The following is a 13,988-nucleotide window of genomic DNA, read 5'->3' as shown; positions in this document are numbered from 1 at the left end:
GTGCTCCGTTTTCCCCCATAAGTCCAAAAATATGTGGTACAGGTGAACTGGGTAAGCTAAAATTGTTCTTACTGTATGTGTGTGATTGAGAGTGTATGGGCGTTTCGTAGTTATGGTTTGCTGCTGGAAGGGCATTCGCTGTATAAATCATTTGCTGGATAAGTTGGCGGTTAAACTTTTGGTTGATTTCTCCAACTTTCTCCCAGGTTCTGATCAGTGGGTCATGATCTAAATAAATAAAGCAAGACCATTTAATTTTGATTGCAAACAAATTTTATTTACACAACAATTATATTACACATAATATTATATATAAGATAATATGATAAAATGTAGATGGAAATATGGACTAAAAAGTGCAGTTGAAGGGCTCCAGTAGTCCAATCTGCCTCAGTGCAAGCTGTAGGTTGAAGGGCATCAGCACTCCAACTGGACTCAATGCCATCCGGAGCTTCCAGGGTGTCTGTACTCCCACCTGACTCAATGCTGACCGAAGCTTCCAGGGCCTCAGCAGTCCAGTCAGACTCAGCGCAGACCAGAGCTTCAGAGGGGTCAGCACTCCAGTCGAACTCAGTGGGAGTTGGATGTCGAAGGGGGTCAGCACTTCAGTCTGACTCAATCTGGGTCCAGCATCAGGGGCCCCAGCAGTACAGGCAGGCTTAATGCAGACCGGAGATACAAAGGCACCAGGAACACAGTCAGACACCATGCAGACTGGATCTTCATGACCCTCAGAGGAATCAGGAACACAGTCAGACACCACACAGACTGGACCTGTATGGACCTCAGAAGCATCAGGAACAAAGCCGGACACCATGCAGACTGCACTCTCAGGGTCCTCAGAAGCATCAGAAACACAGTCCGACACAACACAGACTGGACCTTCATAGGCTTCAGAGACATCAGGAGCACAGTCGGATACCACACAGAGTGGACCTTCATGGGCCTCTGAAGCATCAGGAACACAGCCGGACACCGTGCAGTCTGCACTCTCAGGGGCCTCAGAAGCGTCCGGAACACAGTCGGACACCTCACAGACTGGACCATCAGAGGTATCAGGAACACAGTCAGACACCATGCAGACTGGACCTTCATAGGCTTCAGAGACATCAGGAGCACAGTCGGACACCACACAGAGTGGACCTTCATGGGCCTCTGAAGCATCAGGAACACAGCCTGACACCATGCAGACTGCACTCTCAGGGGCCTCAGAAGCATCAGGAACACAGTCTGACACCTCACAGACTGGACCATCAGAGGTATCAGGAACACAGTCAGACACCATGCAGACTGGACCTTCATAGGTTTCACAGACATCAGGAGCACAGCCGGACACCACACAGACTGGACTTTCAGAGGCCTCAGGGACTGCAGGTGCGTCAGCAGTCCAGTTGGATTCTATGCTGACTGGATATTTATTGACTTCAGGAATACAGTCAGCAATCCAATTGGAAACCATACTGACAGGAGTTTTATGGTCATAAGCAATCCAGTCAGACTCAATGTTGACTGATGCTATACGGGGCTCAGCGACCCATTTGGACCAAACGCTGTCCAGAGCCTCAAGGGTGTCTGCAATCCAGTCGGAATCAGTGCTGACCAGAACTTCAGGGGTGTCATCAATGCTGCTAAACTCCAAGCTGACCGGAGCTTCAGAGACATCATCAATGCTGTTGGACTTAATGCTGAACAGATCTTCAGGGGTTTCAGCAGTCCAGTTGGGCTCAAAGGGCTTTTCAGTGGCGTCATTGACGAGGGCAGTGTCAATGTTAGAGCAGCCAACAGCTTTGAGGAGGACTTTCCAGAGGTTCTTTTTGCTCTTGGATTTCTCCTTCTGTCTTTCTTGCGCCCCATTAGCATTCCAGTCAGACCTGGTGTGGACTGCAGCTTCTAGAGGAATGACACCAAACCATAATTATAATACATATGAAGACAATATGAACAAAACTAAATAAAATATAATCAAAACACATCTCTTATGAAATCTTTATAATAATGCTACAACAGCATACAACAATACATTTAGACTGTAATTTTGTGCCGTAATTATTGATATTTAAATGTATCCTAATACACAATTATTACAGAATTAATTCATCTTTGTTAAAGGGCACCTATTTCACCCCTTTTACAAGATGTAAGATAAGCCTTTGGTTTCTCCAGAATGTGTCTGTAAAGTTTCAGATTATTTATTTATTAGCCTCTAGAGTGTGCCCATTTTGCTGTCTGAGTATTCTGTAGCTTTTTTATAGCCTGTGCCTTTAAATGAAAATGAGCTGCTTCTTCCCTCCCACCGCTGTCACGTGCGTGTCTGCTTCTCATGCATTAGGTAAGATAAACAGCTGTCAGTGATAGTGACAGACACAGATGAAGCTGAAATACAGCTAATTAGCCAAACGTTTATTATATGTATTTGTGTAGGAGTTTATTCAAGCCTTTCTCAAATGATCATTCTCACACAATTGCCTTTTGCAGAACAAACACACCGACACATTAGTGTTTACTGACACCATGTGGAAGTTGGGATTATATCCTTAAGAATTACATAGCGATTTTAGTTCCTTTATTACAAACATGCATTGTTAAAAACGTTTTAAACTCAAAAAACACAGTCCTACATCACGTTGTGGTGGGCCTCAAAATCACTGAGATTTGGGTCCTATTTTAAAGTCTGAAATTTTTTTTAAAAAGATTTTTGATTTTATATCACTGCAATATGACTGTGGACAATCTATACCTACACACAGTTCTGTCCAGCTTACAAAAATTTATTTTCACCATAGGTTAGTTAATCATCATAATGTTTCATAATAATATTAGTTAAACAAAGTCAGTCGTCATTCCTTGTTAGTTGTTGTTAACTAACAAATACAAACTCTTGCTAACACAAATTTGGATTTTTTTTATAATGCATTCAGGCATGTTGAATTATGATTGAATGTTGTAATTTTCATTCTTAGTTTTAGCAAATACATTAACTAAAATTAACTAACAGAACTTTACTATTGTAAAGAGTGACAATTACACTACATAAAACATTTTTGCACAAAAACAATAGATAGGGTGAATTAAAATTTCTGAATCACAGTAGTATTAAACGAACAAATTTCCTATTCTCATAACATGGTCTTGTAACTTACCCTCAGCATCTTTTAGAGACTGTAGCATGGCAGCATCCACACCCTGGTCCTTCTTCTCAGCTTCACTGGAGCTAGTGTTACTGCTGGATTTTTTACTAGCTCTTTTATTGCCAAAAAGTGTCGTCCAAAAGTTCTTTTTGCATTTCTTCTCCATCATGGGAGATGTACAGTATAACTGAGATACTGTGATGTTAATTACTGCTGTAAAATGTACAGTCAATTTGCAACTTGCAGTGTGGGTGTCGTAAGAGTCAACCATAGAAATACACATGTAAATATTTGAGAGCCAACAGACAAATCCAGAGAATCAGAGAAATCGCATTCCAAAGTTCCAGAGTTGCTATAGCAACGGGGCGCGATTCGTTCTATGGGCGGAGCCTCCACCTCACAAGATGCGTTATGCTGCGTCTGCTTGTTTGTGCGGAAGTGTTAATAGTGTTTGTTGTGCATGGTTTAATATTTGTTTCTATTAATAATGTTTAATTTTTAAATAGTGCCAATAAAGTAAAAATAAGTGTCTAATTATGTTTATTAGCTTTTATTGTAATGAGCATAGTAATTTGAGAACAAACACAGAGCTCGTTTAGTGCAGTCCTCTCGTTAAGAGTTGACTCTAATATTAACCATAGTTTTATTTACTGCAGTAACCATAGCTAAACTTTGTTTTTTGTAATAAAACCACAAAATGAACTTTAACTTTGGCACTTAAAGTAAAACCATAATAATTATAAAATTAACCACGGCTTTTGAAGTAAAAAAAAAAAAAAACACACTTCAAAATGAAGCATTTTTACTAAGGTGAATTTAATTCAGTTAATTATTCTTTGGTTTATATGTAAATATTTGATTTGAAACCTTTTTACCACTTTGCATAGCAGTGCTTTATTGCCAATATCATACTGGCACATGTAAACCTTTTACCCATGTGGTTTACATTCTTTTCCAAATAAGATGTACAGTTGAAGTCAGAATTATTAACCTCCTTGAATTATGAGCCCCCCTGCTTATCCCCCCCCCCAATTTCTGTTTAATCATGTGTTGATTTTTTTCAACACATTTATAAAGTTTTATTAACTAATTTCTAATAACTGATTTATTTTATCTTTGCCATGATGACAGCACATTATATTTGACTACATACTTTTCAAGACACTTCTATACAGCTTAAAGTGACATTTAAAGGCTTAATAGGTTAATTAGGTTAACTAGGCAGGTTAGGGTAATTAGGCAAGTTATTGTATAATGATGGTTTGTTCTGTAGATTATCCAAAAAAAAAAAAAAAAAAAGCTTAAAGGGGCTAATCATTTTGCCCTTAAATGGTGTTTAAAAAATTAAAAACTGCTTTTATTCTAGCTGAAATAAAACAAATAAAAATATTATAAGAAATACTATGAAAATTTCAAACGTTCAAAATGTTAAACATCATTTGGCAAATATTTTTTTTTTAAAATTAAAGGGTGTTTAATAATTCTGACTTCAACAGAAAATGTTTTTAATAAACATCTGTGTGTGTGTGTGTGTGTGTGTGTGTGTGTGTGTGTGTGTGTGTGTGTTGTTGTTGTTGTAAATGTTACTGCATAACTTTTGTTATATGTAATACAACATGCTTTGGTTCTCTGGTTTAGTTATAAATACTATAGCTTTACTGTAGTATTAATAGACTACTACAATGTTACAAAACCAAAACCATGGTTAAAAAAAGGTTTGCACCAAATAAACACGGCTACAACAGTCATGGTTCCTATATTGTTATTATTAAATACTTATATACTGTTATGTAGTATTAATACAATTTAAAATCACATTACGCACCCAAAAAAGCATGGTAACTACAGTCAAATTTACTACAGTTTTACTATGGTAAAACCATCTTTAATATCAGAAGAAATAATGATGAGATGTAATTTTCCTTATTTTCTTTCTTACTAATCCTGAAATCTTACAGGTATATTCTTGACTTTGCACTTTGGTGCTATGTCAGGTGTATTATTATTATTTACTTTTATTATTTGTAAACACTAATGTTGCATATTTAAATACAATTATATTCAAATACTATTGAAGCTATTAATTAAATCTGAAATGATAAAAAACAGTATAGATAAGTGTAATTCAGAGAATGAGAAAATCTGTAAGACCATTTAACCAAAACCCTATTAAATTCTCAAAGAAAACGCACACATTAACCATCATTTATTCAAATCTACTGTTTACAAATACTTATCCAATCTGAACAATACAGATTCTTCAACCATGCAGTTTTGTTCAAGTCACCAATAATAGAAAGTGAACACCTCAGTTGAAAAATTAAACCAAAGACTAGCTTTCATTAAACAAAAAGTCATAGAAACATAATGGCAGAATTTCATTTTTAAGTGAACTATCCATTTAAGCTTGAATTTATCAACAATAGTTATCAAAACCCGCATTAAGACTAATTTCCAAATTTAAAAAAACATGCTAAAAAGATAGAAGAAGATTCAGCAGTAGCTTTATTACATCCATATATCCTAACATTGTACGTCTTTAAATATTTATATATAAGGACCTGTGACTGTGAGGACCCTGCATTATCACCTTAGGTACAATTGTTTCCTGAGTGTCTTTTATATGAGGCAGGCATCTGTAACAAATATAATGTGTGATAAAGCTAAATACAAACAATATTGAAATGACCAATAACTTATTTGAGCTTCTCAGAACTAGCGGCCAGTACCATGAAGCAGGTTTAGCTGGCTAGTCAGTTAAGTTTCAGTTTAGTTTGCACCAAGTATGGGTTTTAGGTACCATGAGCTCAGCTGCTCCGTAATACCATGGCAACAAAGAGTGATTAAAGTCAAGCTGCTTTCATGTTACCCAAAACCCATGCAGGGATTCAGCAGGTTTCATCAAAACCAAAACCAAGTCAAATTAAAGACTTTTTAAGACCATTTTAAGACCGTCATGAATGAAACTCTAGACGTATACAGAGCTAAACAATAAGGATTTTTTTATTGACCCATGTTTATTTTTGCTTGTTACAACAGCAAAAAAATTAAAATATTTTTTTATTCTTTAGCCACATGTTGGAATGTGTCAAAACAAAAAAACTCTAGCAAAAGTTGTACTTTTTTTTTTTAAACGACAAGTTTAACATTGTTAAAATATATTTCTTATGGACACAATTACATGAATAATCAAAAACATATTTGTTGGCTTTTTGTCTGAATGGTTTGAGTATAACTCCTATTCAACATAATGGTTTTTTGTTATGAAATCTTGCCTAGTCCATGTCTGTTATAAGATTATGTTAAGGGAAATATTGCTCTTTATTATCATGAGGAACTGTGTAAATGTTTTTTTTTAGTTTTCTTTCACTGATTAGAGAATTAAGTTTAGGCAATTTGCTGTAAAAAATGTATAATAGCTGCCTTCTCTTTGCAATAAAAAATATAACATGAATAATATATAAATGATTATTGGTAATCGGTGATTGGATGGATGTTGTACTGATTGGGTAGCTTTACTTGGACAGAGGAAAATTATGATCTGTTTAAAATGTTTTAAGACATACAACATAGTTAAGGTCTAAAATTTTGCTTTTGAAATTCAAGACATTTTAAGACTTTTAAGACATTTTAAGAATTTAGTGACAACTTGTGTCTCCCTATATTGATTTACCATAGTACTTTGAATATTCGGTCTGGAACCACATTACGACCTGAAAACCACATTAGCGCTATTTTATTTGACTGTTGTATATTGGCTGCTAATAGGATTTCACTGTTTTAAATTAGCAAATAATACTTTTCTGAAATAATATTATTAATGAGAAAGTCTGAATGTGTGAATATAAAACCAACTTTACCTCAGTTCACGTATAAGTAGCTGAATTGTACAGACCCTATAACTAACATGTATTATATAAATTTATAAAGATAAGCAAGAAAAGAGATTAATTTACTAACGCAATTAAACATTATTTGGTTTCAATGGTACAAAAATCAGCTATTTTTGTTCATGAAACCGAGCATGTTGAATTTGACTTTCTGGTGGACAGTGTCTGCGATCTCTGATTATTACTCTTTCAGACAGATGCAGAGGATGCAGAGATATGCTGGACGGCTGAAAGAGTCAGTGTCGACCTCACCCCTCCAACAAAAGCACGGACAGCTGGCGCTCTCTGTTGGACACTTCACGAGCATCTTTTTACTGATGGTTGATATTGTCTTTTGCTGTTGAACAGTGTTTCCCCTCCCCTCTCCAGTATTTTAGAAATGCTGTCAAGGATTTATAGGAAATTAGCTGCTCTAAACGTTTATTCGTCGACGACAGTCGAAACTTCTCGTCAAAAAAAGGCAACGTAGTATTTAGTAGATTGTGTTTAGTGTTATCCATGCTGTTGTTTACATCCGGGTATTGGAATCAACCATTCGTTGGTAGATTGATCGACAGGCAATCTGACCAATCATAATGCAGAATTTCTGTGCCCTCGTGATGTTCCGCCATTTAGTCCGACAAGCGAAAAACCCAAACCAGCAAAACCAAACCAAACCAAACAAAACTAAAAAAAACCTAAGTGGAAGATTGACAAACGCTGGGTAAGTTAGAGTAACATCAGTGATTGAGAAAAATGGTGAAAAGGTGCTCATATGGGGACTGCAAAACAGATGAACGGTACCCAGAAAGGGTGATCAATATAAAATTTTATCCATTCCCCAAACCCTGCCGAAACCTGCAGAAGTGTTTGAAATGGTTACGTTTATGTGGAGGGCCTAACCGTCAACTGAATATGGACAAGCTGAGGATTCATTCCAAAGCCAAACACATCTATGTGTGTTCAAAGGTAACACGCACACACAATGCCAGTTTTGCCTCACATTTCTGCTCTGTATAAATGTACTTTAGGTACTTGAAGTGTAATATAGATTACCTTAGACTATTTTTCTATAAATTAACTCCAGCACTTTGTTGATGGCCGGCCGACACCAGCCACTCCTGATCCTCTGCTATATGAACCAAGTGACGACACACCTGCAAGACGTATACGAAAACAAAACGATGCTGAAGACGGGAGGTATTTTCCCATTTAAACCAAAAAAAAAAACAATTAGTAAAAATGCACTAGTAAAACTGAATAAATGACACATGACAAATTACAATCACATTAATTGCAATTATCTACTAAGCATGCTCTTTCACATTCATAGATTTGGGTATGATCAACAAGGCGTTTCAGTTGATATTACAGTTGAGGTGGAGCCATCAGCAGAGGAGACCACTACAGAAGGGGATGCTATGGTCACTGAAATGGGTAAGAGTACCCCATTTCAAAACACTTTAGGTTTTTTTTCTCCACAAATTTTACATCAAAGTGAATACGCCCTAAATTGTCACATTTTGACATGCACATACAACATCATTTCAATCACATTTCAAGGCCCTGTTATATCCATCTGTCCTATAACTTGGGAATAGTACTGATTATGTATGCAGGATTCATACGGTTTTGTAAAAAAGTTTTGTTAAAGTCATGGCAACTTCTTTAACAAATACATGTGCACTTGAATAGATTTAATTGATAATACTGCTTAAAGTACCTATAAAATTGTTAACGTTTGAGTTTAAACATATTGGAATAAAAATGTTTAATATGCATAGTTCTGTGTGAGCATTTCAAGAGTGTTTAAAGCAAATATGCCCAAACTAGGACCTGAATCTAAGAAAAGAGGGGATTGTCAATTCAAATTTAATCTAACCCTTTCTTTTTTTGGTATTATTTTTCAAAGCTAACTGAATTTAAATGGTGTATATGAATCAGATTTTGTTTAAATGTATGAACTGTCACCTGACAATGCAGAGACTTTGGCAGGCAAATCAAGTCAAAGGCAGGTTCTGCTTGACTAGTGTATTCAGCATTGAACTCCACTGTGTTATAAATGTGATTGTTTATGTTTTTATTGCAATATGTGATTTAAAAAGCTATAATGCATTCATTTATACAGTTTAAAGTAATGTTTTTAATTTATTTTATATTTTGAAATATTATGAAAACAATAAAAAATTACCGGGGGCAACTTGGTCCACGGCTCTCAATGATATTTGGTTTTTGGCCCTACATAAGAAAAAGCTTGGGCACCCCTGGTTTAAAACAAATGGGTGCAAGAATTAAAATTAAACCATTAATTAACTTAAATTCAGGCCCGGCGCCAGGATGCCATAACTGAGGGGGCATTTTAATCCCATAGGGGGGCACTAGACCTTTTGGTCCCTCTTGTTCCTTTCATTTAGGCTTTTTATTCACATTTATTGTTACTTTGCATTACTGCCTGAGTTACTGACTTAAATCAATTAAATAATAATATACTTTTTATAGTAATAATAATATGCACAGTTTCGCTATTACTGATTTTTACTGATTTATTGAACGTTATGCAACAATACTGTACCGCAGATCATGGCTTCAGGGCCAAACGAGTGCTTTAAATCATATTTTATTCTCCTTATTTCTTTCAGTTTTATTTCAAATAATAGGCCTATAAATGTTTAAAGTTTTAGGTAAAGATGCACACACATGCAAGCTAACCCACGGTCAGACTATTCGTATAACCGGCATATAGTGAAGTAACCGAGTCATCAGGCTTCATTACGCAACCAACATCAGTGTTAGGAAAAAACTAAATGTTACAGTCTTTAAAAATGATTTAGTTACATTTTACGCGTTAATGTAGCCAGAAAAATACCTAAAAGAAATAACGAAATTCACAGTTATTACCGTGAAAATTGGTAATTTTTTTGGGGATAACACGCAACACAATATGCTATATAATTTTTTCATAATTTTAAAGGTAAAAAAAATAAAAGATTTATCTTAGGCTATAACTGAGGTTTTTTTTCCGTGATATTGTCCGGTTGGCATTTGTAAAAACGACATCATAAACCACTAGGTTACTAGGCCTATACCTGTCATTATATTTATTTATTAAACCTATTTTAATAACTTGTTTTCAGGTTATTTTCATTTTGTAGGGCCATGAGCTACAAGTCAAAACAAACTCTATGCTAACTGTATTTTAGCTCTTAATACAGGTCTACAATATGTTTTATGGTGCTATTTTGCATGAGCAAATAGCAATAGCCTAAATTACATATTTTTAAAAGATTATCATTTAGCCTACCTGCAGCACATGTGAGAGATGGATCCGCGGCAAATCCACTTACGCACTTATTCCATTTATAACACTGTAAACTTGACTTCGCAGGCCGATCATTTAAATGCAAAAGGCATTTGCATTTAACTTGACTGCTGCTGCATAATGGGATGTTTCTTTACAAAACTGTAAAAGTGTGCTTTAGCATGTCAAAATGAAAGCAAACATTCAAAAGGGTACTGCGTTTTGTCAATTTTATAATAATAATAATGAATATAATAAATTTAAATTATAATTATAGTCTAGACTACTGTGGGATTGTGCAGTGAATTTTTTTTTCATTTTAATATCCTACATAACTGAAAAACTATTTTGAAGAGCTGGCAGTTGCGTTTTTGCTCAAATTAATTTAACGGCAAATTTCTTCTGCGTTTTTTTCTCTTTGGAGCATAAGAGAGTTATATTTAAAGAATTAGTTTACCAAAACATGTAATGAATTAGGCTGCTATGGCCTCATGTCATTAGTCCAGTTTTTTCTGTGTGAGTTAAGTGCGCCTCCCCGTGCGCGTTTTAAAGGCTATATACGGGCGCACCTGGCCTGACGCGGGGACCAGATATCTGGACTACATGTCTAGATTTAATCTCACCATTTTTATAATTTATTTGCTATTTCATATTATACAATATCTAAATGTGTGTTCTAAAGATTGGAATGACGGGAGTGTTAGTAATTAATGACTAAGGGTACTTTCACACCTACACTTTTGTTTCAGAACCTGTCTCGTTAGCGCGGTTCGTTTGGCATATGTGAACAGGGCAATCGTGCTCTGTTCCGCGCCAAAGTAATCGCTCCGAGATCGCTTCGAGATTGCAGTGAGAAAGCGATCCGATCCGAGCGCGATTATATCACTATGATTTATGGATATGTAATAGGCATACGGCTATATGAAGAGAGAATTATGAGTAGGGCAGGAAGTTTCGCAAGTCTCCGCAGGGCTCAACATTAAGGACTGCCCGATGGCCCGGGGCCAGCTTGTAAGATGCTTGGGACAGTAGACAGGATCGTTACTTGCCCGATCGGGCCACTGATGCCCTGTCACTAAAGTTTAACTTGCCTGTGACTATTTGTCAATTGCGTGCAAATACAGTCAGAATCGAGAAATGTTTTTAAGCCTTCAAATGCTACCTTCTCAGTACCTCTTATCTGATTGGATGTTGTGAGCACGTTATTTTTTTCCATAACAACCAGTTTAGCGAAGAGACAGCAACATGGTGGCAACATCAAGAGATGATGGTAAAAGAAAACATTGTTTCTAACATCTTGCAAACATTTACACCTCGACTAAAAAAATTAAGAGATGTTTTGTACAGTTTGGCGTCAGTTTGGCAGGTCAGTCATCTTTTGTTTTGCAATAAAATACCTGCACATTTTGCTACTTTTGTTTGCAAAACAAATTTTGCTCATTATACATGCATTAACATTTTTTTAAATATATTAAATCTATATTTACAAACATTGACACTTTTTTTTTTATTTGTGGCTAAGAAATAGCTAGTATTTTTATTTTTTTTGGGTGGGGCCAGTGAAAATATTGGCAGGGCAAGTAAAAATCTGAACCACTGGTCTGATCAGGCCTGTAAAAAAAAATCCTTTGCGTTGAACCCTGCTCCGGATGCCCGCAAACGAGTGATAATCTCCCGGTAATCGCGCGTCTCCCTCCCGGTCCTCAAATAGGCATCGTCGCGCACCCTTCTCACCCCTCCCCACTGCATCTCTCCTCAGACATGTCGCGTGCACCTTGTCAATCACCACCAAACCACCACCTCTCCTGACAGCTGAGCGGGACGCTGCAAAATAAATCCTGACACTATGACCAATGTGAGGAGAGTTTACTCGCTCATGACTTGTTTTAGCTCTTTTGGTCCGATTAGAAACTTTGCAATGTGAAAGCGAACCGCTCCAAGAGCAAAGAGCAACAATGTAACAATTGTAATCCCTGTTTCGGAACAACTGAATCGATTCACAGATGTGAAAGCACCCTAAAAGAATTTTCAGTCTTGACAATAATCCTTTATGAAAACTGGGGGGCACACATTCTTTCTGAGGGGGCAATGCCCCCCCGTAGCGCCGGGCCTGCTTAAATTAAACCTTTTTGACTTAATAAAGATACATTTTTCCTGGGTTATTTACAAAATGAAGACATTTTTTTTTTACATTTGATTATATAATTTCTGTACCTGAATAATGTTAGACTCCTAAGAAAACTTATTAATTGCTATGTAAATGGAGATTTTTCATAACTATCTTAGTAAATGTATTTGTTCTTTTATTTTAGGCAAACCGCCATGTAAAATAGTAAAGTTTGATCCATCATTGCATCTTGGGGACACAGAAAACAAAACTGAATGTGTGCAGTTTAACCCATGTAAAGAGGGTGAAGAAGCTATCATTGGTGATGGCGCTCCACCTGCAACAATACTTGTAGCTGGCCAGGACAAAGCTGAAATAGCAGATGAAAGTCAGACGAGAGACGAAGGGTCAAATGATGACAATGCCGGACAGCAGGAGTGCCATTTTTGCAGCTCTATGCGTGATGAAATTGACCACCTGTTAAAGGAAAACCGAAAACTGAGGAAAGAGCTTGCTAAAAAAAACATGGGAGAGGACTCGTTTAAAGAGGACAATGCGAAGGTCAAGTACTACACTGGGCTACCGTGTTTTGTGATTCTGATGGGTGTGCTGACACAGCTTCTTCCCCACCTGCCACAGACTGGCCACAAACTCTCACCTTTTCAGATGCTCCTTTTAACACTGATGCGCCTCAAACTCAATCTGCCAGTTCAGCACATCGCATACCTCTTTTGTGTGGATCAAGATACGGTGTCCAACACGTTCAAAGATACTCTTGGCACTATGTTCCAACAACTTAAATCTCTCGTTCACTGGCCAGAAAGACATTACCTGCAAGCCACCATGCCACATCAGTTTGTTGAGGCTTTTGGCAGTTGTGTGCCAGTTATTGTGGACAGCTTTGAAATTTGCACACAGAAAGGATCAAGTTTCAAATCTAGCGCTCACACATTTTCCCACTGCAAACACCATCAAACAATGAAATATCTCTTTGGCATTACGCCACGAGGATCCATATCTTTCATTTCTAAAGGGTGGGAAGGTTGTGTCAGCGACAAGCATGTGACAGAGAATAGTGGCCTTCTTGATCAGCTTTTACCTGGTGACTTGGTGCTCGCAGATCACGGATTTGAAATCGGACACAGTGGTGGACTCATGTGTGCCGAATTGAAAATCACAGGAGGACGCAGACTTCTGGACGCTAAAGATGCGGTGGAAAAACAACAAATAGCTCACCTTGGGGTGCATGTAGATAGAGTGACTGGATGTGTGCGCACAAAGTACATCATGCTGAATGGGATTGTTCCTGTCAGCATGGCAGTCCCATGTGAAGGGGAGGACATGACATTCCTGGACAAGATTGTGACTGTATGCTGCGCCTTGACTAACATGTGCCCCAGCGTTATGAAAACATAAACTAAGAAATTACCAGTCCTTCAAATCAATTTCTCGCAAGGAATATGCCATCCAACATACAAGTTTGTGTAAATATGTTATATAGACATTCATTTATGTATATATTGGATGTTTAAATAATAAAAAGTGCCTGTATATATGTATTTTTTTTCAGTGTTTCCAATAAGAAA

At 36.9% G+C, this 13,988-nt stretch overlaps 2 protein-coding genes across 3 annotated transcripts; one reads left to right on the top strand and one right to left on the bottom strand.

Moving 5' to 3' along the window:
- Positions 1 to 255: 255 nt before the first annotated feature.
- On the bottom strand, positions 256 to 4,402 carry LOC137487333 (uncharacterized). The gene is made up of 2 exons (XM_087279069.1): positions 3,141 to 4,402; positions 256 to 1,890 (listed from the first exon to the last, which is right to left on the bottom strand). Exons 1-2 carry the CDS (start codon positions 3,409 to 3,411, stop codon positions 350 to 352), a joined length of 1,812 nt encoding a protein of 603 aa, XP_087135195.1. The 5' UTR covers positions 3,412 to 4,402; the 3' UTR covers positions 256 to 349.
- A 3,193-nt stretch (positions 4,403 to 7,595) lies between these two features.
- si:dkey-20i10.7 lies at positions 7,596 to 13,988 on the top strand. Of its 2 annotated transcripts, XM_087278642.1 has the most exons (5): positions 7,615 to 7,721; positions 7,862 to 7,966; positions 8,085 to 8,197; positions 8,331 to 8,434; positions 12,608 to 13,953. In XM_087278642.1, exons 2-5 carry the CDS (start codon positions 7,913 to 7,915, stop codon positions 13,816 to 13,818), a joined length of 1,482 nt encoding a protein of 493 aa, XP_087134768.1. In that variant the 5' UTR covers positions 7,615 to 7,721; positions 7,862 to 7,912; the 3' UTR covers positions 13,819 to 13,953.

Source organism: Danio rerio, chromosome 13, assembly GCF_052040795.2.
Source record: "Danio rerio strain M-AB ecotype USA chromosome 13, GRCz13ab, whole genome shotgun sequence".
Taxonomy (NCBI): domain Eukaryota; kingdom Metazoa; phylum Chordata; class Actinopteri; order Cypriniformes; family Danionidae; genus Danio; species Danio rerio.
This window is presented reverse-complemented; position numbering and strand designations above follow the sequence as displayed.